Genomic DNA, 16,908 nt, shown 5'->3' with positions numbered 1-16,908 from the left:
TACTTTAAAAAAAGAAAGAGAAAAAAAAATTAGCTGGGCACGGTGGCACACACTTGTGGTCCCAGCTACTCAGGAGACTGAGGCAGGAGAATCACTTGAACCTGGGAGGTGGGGATTGCAGTGAGCCACGTTCATACCACTGCACTACAGCCTTGGTGGCAGATGAAGACTTTATCTCAAAAAAAACAAAAAAAGAATATGAACAGTCCTTGAAAGTAATGCAGTGCCTCCCTCTCTTTTTATGTATTCTAGATTTCATCATGTGACAGCCCTAAATTACCAGAGTTTAATTATGTTTAATTCATTGAAAATATTGATCCCTTTTTCTGCTCCCTTTTTTTGGGTGGGGATGGGGACAGGGTCTCACTCTGTTGCCTAGGCTGGAGTATAGTGGCAAGATCACACTCAGGGCAGTTTTGATCTTTTGGGCTCAAGCAATCCTCTCACTTCAACCTTTCCAATAGCTGGGACTACAGGCATGTGCCACTATGCCCAGCTAATTAGTTTTTAAATTTTTTGTAGAGACAGAGTCTCCCTGTGTTGTCCAGGCTGGTCTTGAACTCCTGGGCTCAAGTGGTCCACCATGGCCTCCCAAAATGCTAAGATTGCAGGCATGAGCCAATGTGCCCAGCCTTTTCTGCCTCTTTTTAACCTAATGGTATTATATTAGAACTTTCACAATCGAATAGCAGAAATACACTCCATAGGGAGTCACTGACATTTAGAACTTGAAGAGACTTTAGAGATTAGTTACTTATGAACTATTTTTAACTTGTAGAAATGAATTCAGTATGATTATCTGAGAGCGGGCGTGGTTCCCAATAGAAGATGGTATAAATCAGTTGGCTAACTTATGCCAAAGAGAGACGTTTGGATTCTTTTGTTAAAAAGTAGTTTTTCCTTTTTTTCCCCATAGATTTTTAACTCCTCTGTGTTCCCTTCATTTCTAGGAGAAGTGAAAACATTTCTTCACTACTTTTTAAAATAATAAATGTACAGCCAATTTATTATCCATAGTGCTTTTTTTTAGCTCATATTTTTTAAATTGTCTTTATAAAATATAAATATTGCACATGGTCTTTCTCAAGTAATATGATCATTTAGACAGCATAACCCTTGCTCAAACTGTAAAGTCTCTAGTTTTTATTTAATATATTATGCACATTTTAGAAAATGCCTCCTTTAAATTGTGACTAAAATTTGACTAGTACAGAATTATAAGGTAAAAAAGATAAATTTCAGAATTAATTCTTTTAGATACTGGTCTCATCATGGAATCACTTTGGAGCAATGAAGGTTATTTGACTCTCAATGATATTTCTAAAAATTGAAAAATGACACTTCCTGTGGCATTATAGGACTTTCCCAAGATAGCTCATGTGCTATTCTCCAGCATCTGAATCTGGCATGTGCGGACACATAGCAGGCTTCCATAATAATCAAGATTTTGATTCCATGTACGATTTTATTATTTTAAAAAGAAGTATGTGATTGTTTATAAACCTGTAAAGAAATTCTGTTTGTGTAGCACAGTGTGTTGTGCTGCTTACGACCTGTCAGAAAGCTTTGGTAATAGGGCTCTTGAACTCAGTCTATAAGTCAAGAGTTTTGTTGAGTCTCAAAATACCTAATCTTGCTTCATCTAGCAAATTTGTTTTTATTTTCTGTTGCTTCTAGACCAAGAGCAGTGATGATCTTTTAGCTGGAATGGCCGGAGGGGTAACGGTGACTAATGGTGTTAAAGGAAAGAAAAGCACCTGCCCATCTGCAGCACCTTCAGCATCTGCCCCTGCCATGACCACCGTGGAGAACAAATCCAAGATTAGCACAGGTATGGGTGATGTTCAGTCTGAGGCTTCAACTGCTTTTTTGTTTGAATAGGCAGGATGCGTTGGTGTTTACAGTGTTTCATCTAATTATAGGAAATTTCAGACATGCAAAAGTGGGTGGATTGATATTTCAGCCCAATCTGCTCATCATGCTCATCACCACTATCAACTCATAGACGGTTGTACCTCCTTGATAACCACCCTCCCCTCTTATTATTTTGAAGTGGATTCTAGACATCATATCATTTCATTCATAAACATTTTATTATCTTGGAAAGAGAAGGATTCTTCTAAAAATATAATCATAATACCATTATCAGTCCTTAAAATAACTGATAATCATTCCTTAAATCATAACTTATTCAATGACTATTTAAATTTCCAACAGTCTTATAAATATTTTTGTTTTATTTACTGTCTGTTTTTATGTTTAAATCAGGACTCATGTAGGTCCATATGTAATTGGCTGATGTGTCTCTTAAATCTTTTTTTTAAAATCTATGTGTTTATCCTGATTCTTGCAATTTAATTTTTGTGGAAGCTGATCATATGACCTGTAGCGTTTCGGAGCATCTGGATTTTTATATCATAATATCCCCATGATGTTTTGCCCATCATCCTTTGTTGTCTGTAGTTATTATAAATGGCATTGGAGCCTTATAGGACAGATTCAGGTCCCTTGTCCCCCCATTTAAAAACAACAACAACCAAAAAGCAAGACTCCTTCATATGTGGTGGTGTGTCCATCCATCAGGAAACACATAGTTTCTGATTGTCCCTCTTCAGATGACATTGGAAGCCTCTGATATCAGTGCCTGGATCCATTCATTCTAATTCTGCCATCTTTCTTCATTCAGTAGCAGGTGTTTGTTTTTAGATTTGATAGAGTTGATAAATTATCTTACAGTCCAAGGAGTAATGCTCTCATATTTTACTTCTTACACTTTTAGGAAAAGAACTTTAAAACTTTCAGTAAGCATAAGATCAAGTGTTTGTAATAAAGGTTATAAAAGCAAATTGTCAAAATTATAGCAGATCCTTTTCTGTCGTCATAATTTAGGCTCTTAGCCCCTCTTGTGTCTATTAGACTTCCTAGCCCAGGATTACCTACTGTTTTCTTTTTTGCTTTAACTTTTTGCAAATTCTTCCTTCCATTTCAGATTGGGCCCCTTTGTTAACTACAGTAGGTATGATTAACAAGAAGGAATATTGAAGTCCTTACTTTGTGATTTACAGGCATGATTTCATTTTATTTTCATTGCATAGCCCTATGAGAGACCTATTCTCAGTTTAGAGAAATGGAAGGAAGAATTTTGATTAGGGCCCACCCTAATGACTTCATTTTACCTTAATTACCTCTTTACCTTAATTATGCTGTCTCGTGGCCAGGCGCGGTGGCTCAAGCCTGTAATCCCAGCACTGTGGGAGGCCAAGGCGGGTGGATCACGAGGTCAAGAGATCGAGACCAGCCTGGTCAACATGGTGAAACCCCGTCTCTACTAAAAATACAAAAAATTAGCTGGGCATGGTGGCGCGTGCCTGTAATCCCAGCGACTCAGGAGGCTGAGGCAGGAGAATTGCCTGAACCCGGGAGGCGGAGGTTGCGGTGAGCCGAGATTGCGCCATTGCACTCCAGCCTGGGTAACAAGAGGGAAACTCCGTCTCAAAAAAAAAAAAAAATTATGCTGTCTCCAGGTGCAATCACATTTGAGGTTTTGGGGTTAGGGCTTCGATATATTAATTTTGTGGGGGGACACAGTTCAGCCTATAACAGCATCCCTATTCTTCAGTTATCTGTTCTACCTTTACTTCTCCCAGTGACTTTCCTAAGACTGTTTGATTTCAGTGTATCAATTCATTTGTCTTTACCTCAGATTATTTTATCTACTCACTACATTAATCCCAGAGAGGAATTTTTCTTATCTTTCAGACATGAATAAATTTTATTTTTTGGAAGGATTTTTGGTTTAAATAAGGATGAACTACCGCTTACAGAACTAGGGAAAGGAATTAATGTTGGGGAAATAGTTACCCCAACCCGGCGCAATGATGCACGCCTGTAATCCCAGCATTTTGGGAGGCCAAGGTGGGCAGATCACTTGAGCCTAGGAGTTCAAGACCAACTTGGGCAACATGGTGAAACCCCGTCTCTACAAAAAATACAAAAATTAGCTGGGTGTTGTGGCATGTGCCTTTAGTCCCTGCTACTTGGGCTGCTGAGATGGGAGGATCACCTGAGCCTCAGAGGTGGATTTGCTGTGATGGCACCACTGCACTCTAGCCTGGATGACAGAGCAAGACTCTTTCTAAAAAATAAATAAATAAGTTATGCCATCTTTTTCCATTTCTGGCCTCTGTATTCAGTTGTTTTTCTCAGTCTAGTTACTTTTGCTTTTGAAATCTGTCACAGATTTCTTGCACCTTCTCTGCTCTTACTGCTGCTCCTGAATGTAGGACCTCTTTCACTTATGGGGGTCTACCTGCCCACATTCATCCTCTGCTGCTCTGCTTTCTTCCTTATGTGTTCCACTTAGTATCTGTATTAGTCCATTCTCATGCTGCTTTAAAGAACTGCCTGAGACTGAGTAATTTATAAAGAAAAGAGGTTTAATTTAGTTACAGTTCCACAGAGATGGGGAGGCCTCAGGAAACTGAGAATCATGGTGGAAGGGTGAGCAAACATGTTCTTCTCCACATAGTGGCAGGAAGGAGAAGAATGAGAGCCAAGCGAAGGGAAAGCCCCTTGCCATCACATCTCATGAGAATTCACTATCACAAGAATAGCATGAGGTAACTGCCCCCATGATTAAATTACCTCCCACTGGGTCTCTTCCAAAACACATGAGGATTATGGGAACTACAATTAAGATGTGATTTGGGTGGGGACACAGCCACACCATATCAATATCCTCTAGATTAATTTTCATAAAATGCTATTTTCCTTACATTTCTTTCCTACTCAAGATCATTTATTGACTTAGTGTGACTCACTGAATTCTGCCTATCTTTCGGGACTATATGGACATTCCCCAGCAGCTTCTGTTAACTGTATGACTGAACGTTTCCTTTCTGTGTGCCATGTTCACTTCTGCTTTCTCTTCCTTGTCTATCTTCTGGCCAGCCTGAATTCCCCACCAACCCTCCTGTATACCTGGTCTGTTAGTGGCTATCTTTTTATATCCATGGAGATCATTTGTTCCCTGTTACCTTTATAGCCTGGATCCCACCACTTAATGCACCAGCAGGGTCTTTAAAAATACTTATTGAGTAGATGTGGATCTTATTTTTTAACATAAAAATTCATTATTTCTTAAGTATTTACAGGTATTTAAACATTCCTGGCCAGGTTATGGTGGCTCTTGCCTGTAATCCTAGCACTTTGGGAGGCCGAGGCGGGCGGATCATTTGAGGTCAGGAGTTTGAGATCAGCAACATGGTAAAACCCCATCTCTACTAAAAATACAAATAAAGGCATGGTGGCATGTGCCTGTAATCCCAGATACTTGAGAGGCTGAGGCAGGAGAATCGCTTGAACCTGGGACTCGGAGGATTGCAGCGAGCTGAAATCACGCCACTGTACTACAGACTGGGTGACAGAGTGAGACTTTATCTCAAAATAAATAAATAAATAAATTCTGTTCTTTTTATATTAAACAAATGATTGTATCAGTTGTTTTAACAGGTTTAAAATTTTAGTAGTTAAGTAGTTATGTGATTCATGTAGATTTGATTGGCAAATCATTATTTAACATTAATGCTTCATTGTTTTTTAACATTTAAAGAGGCACGGCCGGGCGTGGTGGCTCATGCCTGTAATTCCAGCACTTTGGGAGGCCAAGGCAGGTGGATCACGAGGTCAGGAGTTCAAGACTATCCTGGCCAATATGGTGAAATGCCGTCTCTACTAAAAATAAATTAGCCGGGTGTGTTGGTGCACGCCTGTAGTCCCAGCTACTTCAGAGGCTGACACAGAAGAATTGCTTGAACCCAGGAGGTGGAGGTTGCAGTGAGACAAGATCATGCCACTGCACTCTAGTCTCAAAGACTCCTTCTCAGAAGAAAAAAAAAAAGAGAGAGAGGCAGTATAACATACTGGTTAAGGTGCAAATTGTGGAACCACTGCCTGGGTTTGAATTTTGGCTCATCTATTTATTACCTGTGGGATGCTGGCAAATTATTTAACATCTGTGTCTGAGCTTCTTCATCTGTAAAACAAGGTAATAATGGCACCTACCTCAGTGTTTAATGAGGCTTATATAAGTTAATGTATGTGAAGTGTTAATGTATATGTTACGTGTATATATAACCAAGTGCTAGCTGTTGTTATAATTGTTACTAGTTATGTGGCATTTTATGATGTGAAAACTTTTTTGCGTTTACTTTGATCAGAGTAAAATTTTTGTGTTTCTTGTAGGTAGCTTAGGTTTTTCATTTGTCCAGAGGTTCCTTTTCCCTTCTTGCCCACCTGTGATCTCCCTTCACTATCTGTGTACAGTTAGTTTACCACTGACTGGCTAATCCTGGAGTCATCTTTGCTTGTCTTGCCCTATAATATTATGCCTCTGGCCAACTGGTTAAAACTCTGCTTCTGGATTCAAGTTATTATATATCATTTAAATAATAGCTTATAGAGATGTAATTCACATTCCATAAAATTTACTCTTTTAATAAAGTGTAAAATAAAGTGTATAACTTATTTTTCCTTAATAATTAAAAGATGAATGATCTTCTGGTTTCGAAGAAATTGAACTTCAAAGTAACAGAGGCAGAAACTAAAGTAATCTAAGGCAAGATTATTGTAGATCTAAATCAACATGTAGATCCTGGATTTCATCTCATGACACGTGGAGCAAGAACTGTGTATTTTACCTAGCCTTTTATTGTTAACATTTTTGCCTTATATTTTTTGTATTAAACATATAGGCACAGCTTCTTCAACCAAGCGGAGCACTTCTACAGGTAATAAAGAATCCAGTTCTACTAGAGAAAGATTACGTGAACGCACCCGATTAAACCAGAGCAAAAAACTACCTTCTGCAGGTCAGGGAGCTAATGACGTGGCATTGGCTAAACGTTCCCGTAGTCGAACTGCTACAGAATGTGATGTTCGTATGAGCAAGTCTAAGTCGGACAATCAGATCAGTGACAAAGCTGCTTTGGAGGCCAAAGTGAAGGATCTTCTCACACTGGCAAAAACCAAAGACGTAGAAATTTTACACTTGAGAAATGAACTGCGAGACATGCGTGCCCAGCTGGGCATTAGTGAGGAGCATTCTGAGGGTGATGAAAAATCTGAGAAGGAAACCATTATTGCTCACCAGCCGACTGATGTGGAGTCCACTTTATTGCAGTTGCAGGAACAGAATACTGCCATCCGTGAAGAACTCAACCAGCTGAAAAATGAAAACAGAATGTTAAAGGATAGGTTGAATGCACTGGGCTTTTCCCTAGAGCAGAGGTTAGACAATTCTGAAAAACTGTTTGGCTATCAGTCCCTGAGTCCAGAAATCACCCCTGGTAACCAGAGCGATGGAGGAGGAACTGTGACTTCTTCAGTGGAAGGCTCTGCCCCTGGCTCAGTGGAGGATCTCTTGAGTCAGGATGAAAATACGCTAATGGACCATCAGCACAGTAACTCCATGGACAATCTAGACAGCGAGTGCAGTGAGGTCTACCAGCCCCTCACATCGAGCGATGATGCGCTGGATGCACCGTCCTCTTCAGAGTCGGAAGGCATCCCCAGCATAGAGCGCTCCCGGAAGGGGAGCAGCGGGAACGCCAGTGAAGTGTCTGTGGCTTGCCTGACTGAACGGATACACCAGATGGAAGAGAACCAACACAGTACAAGTGAGGAACTCCAGGCAACCCTGCAAGAGCTAGCTGATTTGCAGCAAATTACCCAAGAACTGAATAGTGAAAATGAAAGGCTTGGAGAAGAGAAGGTTATTCTGATGGAGTCTTTATGTCAGCAGAGCGATAAGTTGGAACACTTTAGTCGGCAGATTGAATACTTCCGCTCTCTTCTAGATGAGCATCACATATCTTACGTCATAGATGAAGATGTAAAAAGTGGGCGCTATATGGAATTAGAGCAACGTTACATGGACCTCGCCGAGAATGCCCGTTTTGAGCGGGAGCAGCTTCTTGGTGTCCAGCAGCATTTAAGCAATACTTTGAAAATGGCAGAACAAGACAACAAGGAGGCTCAAGAAATGATAGGGGCACTCAAAGAACGCAGTCACCATATGGAGCGAATTATTGAGTCTGAGCAGAAAGGGAAAGCAGCCTTGGCAGCCACGTTAGAGGAGTACAAAGCCACAGTGGCCAGTGACCAGATAGAGATGAATCGCCTGAAGGCCCAGCTGGAGAATGAAAAGCAGAAAGTGGCAGAGCTGTATTCTATCCATAACTCTGGAGACAAATCTGATATTCAGGACCTCCTGGAGAGTGTCAGGCTGGACAAAGAAAAAGCAGAGACTTTGGCTAGTAGCTTGCAGGAAGATCTGGCTCATACCCGAAATGATGCCAATCGATTACAGGATGCCCTTGCTAAGGTATTGTTTAAATAGATTAAAATGTTCCGGACAGCATTAGGCAGCTGCCATGCATAATGCTTACTGAGAACCAGGGTCACTGATTTGGTTTGGTGTGTTATTAGCTTTTTTTAAAGCTGATATTTTTAAAACTTGAGAATGATTTCCTTTTTTGGGAATAGAGTGAAAGTATTCTTAAGATAATGTCACTTTCTCTCACTTGTATTTTGTTTCTGTTTTCCTGCCTGTGAGAGGATGTGGCTGGTATTACAGCTAAAACCAGAATTTGTCCCTAGTTCTGAGTATGCCTATGGAGCAGGTCATGAAACTTTACCTCCTCCCACCTCATCTTGAATCTGTTTTGGTATAATATAGATGGAGAGTCAGTATTCCAGTCTGTAGCATCAGCAGTGCATATTTCCTTTTATCCCACTATAGTAATAGTTTTTCAAATAGAGATGTGTTGAGAGTTTAAAAATATTTTTGGCATATGGAGACTCCTGTTTCTCAGAGGCCTGTGACTTATTGCTGGCAGGGACCTTAGTGACCATCAGTCCAGCCCCTTGTTTTACATGCATGCAGCATAATAGCGAGAACTCAGTTGGAACTGCTACCCAGGGCTGCTGGCATTCTGGCCAGGAATCTGTACCCCATGTGGTTGCTGATGAAGTGTTTATTTCCATGAGTTATCTGTTATTCTAGCTTACATTTTATTTATTTGTTACTTTAGTGTGGTGATTTTTAAAGAATTTTAATATATCTTTGGCCAAAATTTGGATAATTTAGATTTTAAGGTTTTTTTAATGATTACTTTTGAAGTTACAGTTTAGTAGATTTGTGTTATTTCTTGGTACATGTATGTTGAGGGGCTTCTATGAACTAATACTTTTGTAAAAACACCATTTGAGAATTGTTTTTCCCTTTTTCAGTTTGACACTGGAATCATCACAAATATGACGTCATTTTTGTTAGGACAGCATGTTAATCATTAATCAAATGTACATGCTTTCAGTTCAAACTTTGGAGAAAGGAAAATTTCCAAAGTTTCCCTGTAAATAATCTGGTTAAGTTCAATGATAATATCAATATAATTTCAGTCAGTGTTACAGCAACAGTTTATGTTTAAGGGTTTTATATGAAATCTTACCATGGAGTGCTTTTTCATACTTTTTAACAGTTATTACACAAGCTGTTCTAGTTCATCCATAGTACCTCACATTTAGCTCCTCTTCAAAACGGTATGTACCTCAATTCTGAAACTTACCTTAGAACAACTCTTACTTTTCTAAAACTGCATCATCAATTTTATGTAGGTAGAGGATGAATACCGAGCCTTCCAAGAAGATGCTAAGAAACAAATTGAAGATTTGAATATGACATTAGAAAAATTAAGATCAGAGCTGGATGAAAAAGAAACAGAAAGAAGTGACATGAAAGAAACCATCTTTGAACTTGAAGATGAAGTAGAACAACATCGTGCTGTGAAACTCCATGACAACCTCATTATTTCTGATTTAGAGAGTAAGTGATAAGAACTTTTCATTCTTTTTTGTCCTCCCCTTTTATACATGTGGGGATAATTTGCATTTAGTAACAAGATAGGGCTGAACACGTTGACTCATGCCTGTAATTCTAGCATTTTGGGAGGCAGGAGGTTAAGACCAAACCAGGACTGGGCCCAGTGGCTGATGCCTGTAATTCCAGCACCTTGGAAGGCCGAGGCAGGTGGATCACTTGAGTTCAGGAGTTTGAGACCAGCCTGGCCAACATGGTAAAACCCCGTTATCTATTAAAAATACAAAAATTAGCTGGGTGTGGTGGCAGGTGTCTGTAATCCCAGCTACTTGGGAAGCTGAGGTGGAAGGATCTTTTGAACCCAGGAGGCGGTGGCTGCAGTGAGCTACGGTCGTGCCACTACACTCAAGCCTGGGTGACAGAGTGAGACTCCATCTCAAAACAAAAGAAAAAGTCACAAATGGTACCTGCCTGGTAATGTCAGCATGATTGATGGGCATGTAACCAGAGCAAGGATGGATTGTTTTTTATTTGTCAGAGAATAATGGGGTTCATAATCAAGAATGGGGCTCAAAGGTTATGAATTCCTTGTTAAATGGGTAGGGCAGTGCCCAGAGTTGTTCAGAACAAAGTTGGTCTAATAACATTGAGACTAGCAGTTTGCCTGGTGTCTAGAATAAAAATAACATTGTAGAAATTGAGTTATAATTTATAGTTTAAAAATAGGAAGATTGTAGTATTGTAGTAGTTCTCCTTGGTAGCTCAAATGTTGATTTTGAGTTGAAGACAGTAGATGGCAGTGTCCCTCACGGTAGGAACACTGAAGAGGAAGGAAACTGCCATTAGAGGCTTGAGAGTCAAAGAGTAATGCTGCTTTCTTGTGTGACCACAAATCGTGCTAGATGGCAGTTTTGTAAACTAGTATTCACAGCAAGAACTTAAGCTCGAACTCCTTTGTTTCCAGGAAAACAATATTATGTTCTGTTTCAGAGTAAAAATATAGGCATGATTGTAAAGTTTAAATCTAATTCCCTAGAGACACTTTTAGTGCACTTTATTCTGTCTGAGTATTTCCACTGGCTGCCAGTTTCTCTTTTATTTAAAAGGATTTTATTTATTTATTATTTATAAGAAGTGACAATAATAAATATGTAGTGACAGGGGACAGAAAAACACCTTCTAAAGAATCGTGATTATGTGAATTCTGTGGCCATGAATGAAAAGGTTAATAAAGAGAAAAAGAACAAAATAAGTGAATGAAATTGAGAATTTATGATCAGTCTAAGATGGCCATGTAGCTTAAAATGTCACCTGAGAATCAAAATGCCAAATGTTAAAGGTGAGCTTTGCTGTCGTTTGTCTTGTGTGTATTACGTTTAACAATAAGTAGATGTGTCCTTTGTGACCAGAAAATGAAAACAATTTTTTTTTAGCAAATTTCAAGAGAAATTACACTCCTAACATTTTTTGCTTACCTGTTTTTTTTTTTTTTTTTTTTTTTTTTTTTTTTTTTTTTTTTTTTTTTTTTTTTTTTTTTTTTTTTTTTTTTTTTTTTTGAGNTTTTTTTTTTTTGAGATGGAGTTTTGCTCTTGTTGCACTGGCTGGAGTACAGTAGCACCATACTCGGCTCACTGCAACCTCTGCCTCCCGGGTTCAAGTGATTATCCCATCTGAGCCTCCTGAGTAGCTGGGATTACAGGCACCTGCCATCACGCCTGGCTAATTTTGTATTTATAGTAGAGACAGGGTTTCACCATGTTGACCAGGCTGGTCTCGAACTCCTGACCTCAGGTGATTGGTAGATATTACAGGCCTAAGCCACCATGCCTGGCCACCTGTTTTGATTATGAAATATTTCTTGCATATAAATGGATACAGTGTAAACGAAAGGTGTAACCCTAGTGTTTTCAACATTAGAAAAATTTCAGCTTCTGTTCTTATTCCTCATCTATGTCCAAAACCCTGAATTTGTATATGTGTGGTCACAAGGAGTCAAGTTCCCTTGCTGATTCCAGAGCCATCCTTGCCTCCAGAGGTAAGGATCAGGGGGCATAGACTCACCCACTCAGCTTGGTGTCTGCTTTACCCAAACCAGACTGGATGGCCTGTTTGACCCTTAGTTTGTAGGTTGAGTCTGAAGTAGCTTGTATTTGAGACAGGCTTTAAAGTTTAATCCTTTGCTTATGAAGTCATCTACCTTTGTTGTCTCAGCATAAGACTAGCCTTTTTGTCTCTAAGAGGATGAAGATTATGTCTTTTTCCTTTTCTTCTTAAGCACTTTCAAAAAAGCCTGGTACAAAGTTGGTACATATGACACATTTGAAGAATTAAAGAGTAAATTTTGAACCCTTTTTATTTCACAGGACCTGACTTTGTTACACAGTTTTGGGGCAATGAATGGGAGCAAGTTAACCACTAGCTACCAGAATTGCCCCTGCTGCCAACATTTTATCTCATTTATTTCTGATCCAGCTTTAGAAAATACAGCATTATTTGTATAATTGTAATAATTGTTATTCCACATATAATTGTTATAAATATTCAAGGCTCTATATTGTTAAAGTGAATGCATGCCATTTAAACATATATACCAGCGTCAGATGTAGAGTGGCAAAAAGATTTTAGAAGAGAAGGTTCTAGTGGAACAAGGATAAGGAAGATGATGAGCCATCTCAGAAAAAATATCAGTATACTCATACTTTAGGGTCTTGATTAAAAGCCAATAAATGATTAGCTACAGGAATAATTTTTTGATTACACGTGCCACTCCAAGCAGGTATTCACTATGCCTGAGTTCCTTCTGCCAAGTATAAGGAATGGGAGAAAATGTTATTTACCCAGAAACACTAATGTCTAAAGTTGTACTGTCCCTGATGACAAATTGTTAAGTTCTGTCAATAGGATACTTAGTTAAAACAAAACAAAACAAAACAAAAAAACACCTAGGTGATGATTTCAGCATTGCTTTTTATTATGCTACCATTAGCCTGCACATTTATACATTTATTCCATTTTAAAGACCTGCCACATTTCAGCTGCTGCATGTGTGAGGTCATCACATGGCTTCTTCTGCCTTTGAAGTGTTTTTAGTCTAGTGGTTGAGACAGGTGTATAAAGAGATGTGGTAATGTTGGTGTCAACATGATACAAGGCCTTGTAAGACAGAGTTGGAACACAGAGAAAAGCCAGGGATCTACTGGGGTGGGGCTGTAGGTGAATCAGAGTAAGGATTCGCCACTAGTTGTAGGTACCCTTCCTTGCCCTTAACCAAAAAGTGATTGGTTCCTGAGCTGTCAAAGGAACCAGCTGTGAAAGGTTTACTTAGTGGCACCTGTCAGCATAGTACCCTCCTAAGGCATTTCTCTCTTATGTGTGGATTCTAAAGTAGAACGTCCAAAGAGAAAGTGACTTCCCTTTAGGATTCTGGTTTCAGGGACACTGGCCCGTGCTGCACTTTCATCCTTGTATCCTCACTCTATCTAGAATGGTACTTTGTATCTTATTGGTACTCATTGAATGTTTTTAGAGTGAATGAAACTGTTTTAAGAAAATTCATATTATGTGATGAGTAATTTGAGGAATTATTGATTACTTTATAAATTATTTAAAAATATCTTGTAGGATTAATTTAAATAGCAGCTCCCCTGGGTATTATATTTTTTACTAATTTTGATTTTACTAATTCACTACTTTTCTGGAATTTATTCTAGTGTATAAAGAAAGATATGCTTATATAAATACTGCAGATTAATAATGCTTATGATTAAAAGTTCATATTTTAGTCACAGTCAATGTTGTTTTGATTGGTTGTTAGAAATCCTTTATATTTTGTTTCAGAATTAAGATATTGTGGAAGGAGGTGATTTAGAAATTGTGATTTTTAACTTGATATTTTCCAAAGAAAGTAATATTGGTTATTATTTGGATTGAATATTTTTTCTATTAAAGTTTTGTATTAAAATTTTTTGCAGTCTTTGGACAGGATAACTTTTTTCGAATGTTATATTTAAGTACCTCTTTATAGCATTCCTTTGAACATTGTTGTGAGAGTAAATACTTAAACTTTGGTGGTCTTTTCAGATACAGTTAAAAAACTCCAGGACCAGAAGCACGACATGGAAAGAGAAATAAAGACTCTCCACAGAAGACTTCGGGTAGGATAAATCTTCATGTATTGTTAGAAAAGTTTCCTGAAATTTGTGGTGTAGTCATTGACCGTGTAATCATTCATCTTAAGCTTTAGATACAGTCATAATACTGGCCCTATTGGGCTTTGGGCAGAAAGCAAATGTTATCATTTCAAATTGAGACTGGTGCTAGATTTTGGGTAGAAGAATGTACAAATGTACTATAGGTTGAGTATCCCTAACCAGAAATTCTGAAATCTAAAATGTTCCAAAATTCACAACTCTTTGAGTGATGGCATGATGCTCAAAGGAAATGCTTATTGGAGCATTTTGGATTTTGGATTTTCAGATTTGGGATGCTTAGCTGTTAAGTATAGTGCAAATATTCCAAAATCCAAAACATCTTAAATCTGAAATGCTTTTTGGATGAGTGATACTCGACCTGTAGAAATTTATGGGTAGTAATTTTAGAAAGATAGATTCGGGGAAAAAGTGTACTATTTTGTAAAGAAAGATTATTAGCTGTTGATTATAAGGTGCCCAAACCAGTTTGTTTTCATACCTGTTTTCTTTATTTTGTACATATGATCCATCTTGCCAGCAGCAATGCAGCCATGATGCAGGGGGTGGGGAGAAAGCTACTCAATCGTTTGGGTCATGCCACAGTTGCCTAGGCTACTTTCATGATGTTACAAAATTGCTTTAGGGGTGTGAGGGTGTGAACGTGTGAGGCTCAGGCATGGCCCAGCTGTGGCTCTGATGGAGATGAGGCCCAGGGAGACTTCCCCACCCGGCCACACCCGCATCCTCCATGGCTGTGGGAAGCAACAGACCATGCAGTTCCTCACCATCTCTTTGTATAATGTTGCCTGTCTGTATTGAGTTTAGTGTTTTTCTTCTGGCTTCCTCTTCCTTTTCCTTTTCTTTTGATTTTTTTTTCCTGTTAGGTTTTGATGTCAGGATATTTATAGTTTTTCACTGTATGGTTCACATACCATTTATATACCTTCTTGTGCTTTTCAGAAGTAAAGCTCCATAAATTCTCAATTATGTTTATGTTCATAAGACTTGCTTTGAAACTTGCATGAAGAAGGGAGGCTTGACATTGTTATCATTAATATCTGTTGAGCACTCTGAGTGCCTGATGCCTCAGTAGGCAGATAGCTAGAGAATCTTTTCCTTATTAAGAAAAAATTCACTAATAATAGTTGCATTGCCTGTTAGATAATAGCAATTCTCTGGGATTAAAAAAATTAATCATCATTTGGAAGCATTAGTGCATTATAGCTATCCAATCATAAACAAATTTTATTGCTTTTAAATAAAAAATTAAAAGTTAGTTTTTTTAATATAGGAAGAATCTGCAGAATGGCGGCAGTTTCAGGCTGACCTCCAGACTGCAGTAGTCATTGCAAATGACATTAAATCTGAAGCTCAAGAGGAGATTGGTGATCTAAAGCGCCGGTTACATGAGGCTCAAGAAAAAAATGAGAAACTCACAAAAGAATTGGAGGAAATAAAGTCACGCAAGTATGTTCTGAGAAACCAGTTGTGTACTTATGTTTTAGTAGAGAACATTTAAATCCCAATTTTTGATGTGGTACTATGCAAAAAATGTGGAGTTTGACACTAAGTTTGGATCTGATGGAAGTTACTCAGCTTTTCTAGGCCTCATTTTATGGCATATGTAAACTAGTGCTGTCTATGTGGATCTTTCTGTCAGTATCAGTGATTCACAACTCTGGAGGGAACCAGGATGGTCTCACGTGATTCTCCCTTTCCCGAGTCCCGCATTCCAGCCCTGTTGATTTTCTTTATATTGTAGCCTCATGATTAAGGATGACTCTGGAGACAGATGGTCTTGGTTCGTGTCCAGCTCTCCTTTTTTTTTTGAGACGGAGTTTCTTTTTTCTTTTCTTTTTTTTTTTTGAGATGGAGTTTCGCTCTTGTTACCCAGGCTGGAGTGCAATGGTGCGATCTCTGCTCATCGTAACCTCCGCTTCCTGGGCTCAGGCAATTCTCCTGCCTCAGCCTCCCGAGTAGCTGGGATTACAGGCACATGCCACCATGCCCAGCTAATTTTTTATATTTTTAGTAGAGACGGGGTTTCACCATGTTGACCAGGATGGTCTCAATTTCTTGACCTCGTGATCCACCCACCTCAGCCTCCCAAAGTGCTGGGATTACAGGCGTGAGCCACCGCGCCTGGCCCCAGCTCTGCTTCTTACTAGCTGTGACCTTGGTCAGGAACCTTCACTTTCCTGGGCCTCAGTTTTCTCATCTTTAAAGTGACACAATACTACCTGCTGTACAGTTGTCATAAGGATTAAATAAGATAAAAGCCTCCCAAGTACTCAGAGCAATGATCAGTATACTTTAGCTAGTATTTTTGGAGACCCAAGTAAAGAATGCAAAGTGACTTTTTCTCTATCACTCACTTGAGGAATTTTCACTTGTTTTAACTTATAATCACATGAATTTCCGCAGTGGTTTTTTCCCGTGTAACATAGAGATAATTGGAAACTGATGAAAATTATCAGATGAAATGACATTTGTGACATGCTCTGAGCTCCACACTGAGACTCCATCTAAGAGTAGAGGAAAGTATTTTCATATCTGAGGTTATTATTCAGAATTTGTTTATTCCTTAGCTTGAGTAATTCTTAAGTAGGCATAGGAAGAAATTTAGAAAACTAACAGTATATCTTTAAAAAATGGTCTCATTATTGGCTTGCTCTAGTGAATGGCCCAGAGAAAAGCATTGCTAATCATTTTTCATTGGATTCCTTAAGCAGAAGATGGAATGAGACAGAAGATTATTTTTTCTCTACTGGTATAAAATGTGTATTACATTACCTTTTTTTCTTTATATTATTAAATGAATAACATATTAGAAATGCTTCA

The 16,908-nt window shown here is 38.6% G+C and overlaps 1 protein-coding gene across 5 annotated transcripts in view; it reads left to right on the top strand.

The window, feature by feature from the left end:
- The window catches only part of SPECC1L (sperm antigen with calponin homology and coiled-coil domains 1 like), a 105,981-nt gene that overhangs the window by 9,678 nt on the left and 79,395 nt on the right, over positions 1-16,908 (top strand). For all 5 annotated transcript variants that reach the window (XR_001816336.2, XR_001816338.2, XR_001816337.2 and 2 more), the window contains exons 2-6: positions 1,678-1,831; positions 6,753-8,383; positions 9,676-9,883; positions 13,958-14,031; positions 15,359-15,534. Coding sequence is in view for 2 of the 5 variants with exons in the window: in XM_017498135.2 (XP_017353624.1) it covers positions 1,678-1,831; positions 6,753-8,383; positions 9,676-9,883; positions 13,958-14,031; positions 15,359-15,534 (2,243 nt within the window). In the remaining 3 variants the exon portion in view is untranslated. The remainder of the gene's footprint in view (positions 1-1,677; positions 1,832-6,752; positions 8,384-9,675; positions 9,884-13,957; positions 14,032-15,358; positions 15,535-16,908) is intronic.

Source organism: Cebus imitator, unplaced genomic scaffold (assembly GCF_001604975.1).
Source record: "Cebus imitator isolate Cc_AM_T3 unplaced genomic scaffold, Cebus_imitator-1.0 Scaffold237, whole genome shotgun sequence".
Classification (NCBI taxonomy): domain Eukaryota; kingdom Metazoa; phylum Chordata; class Mammalia; order Primates; family Cebidae; genus Cebus; species Cebus imitator.
The sequence above is the reverse complement of the archived record's forward strand: the minus strand, read 5'-3'. Positions and strand labels throughout refer to the sequence as shown.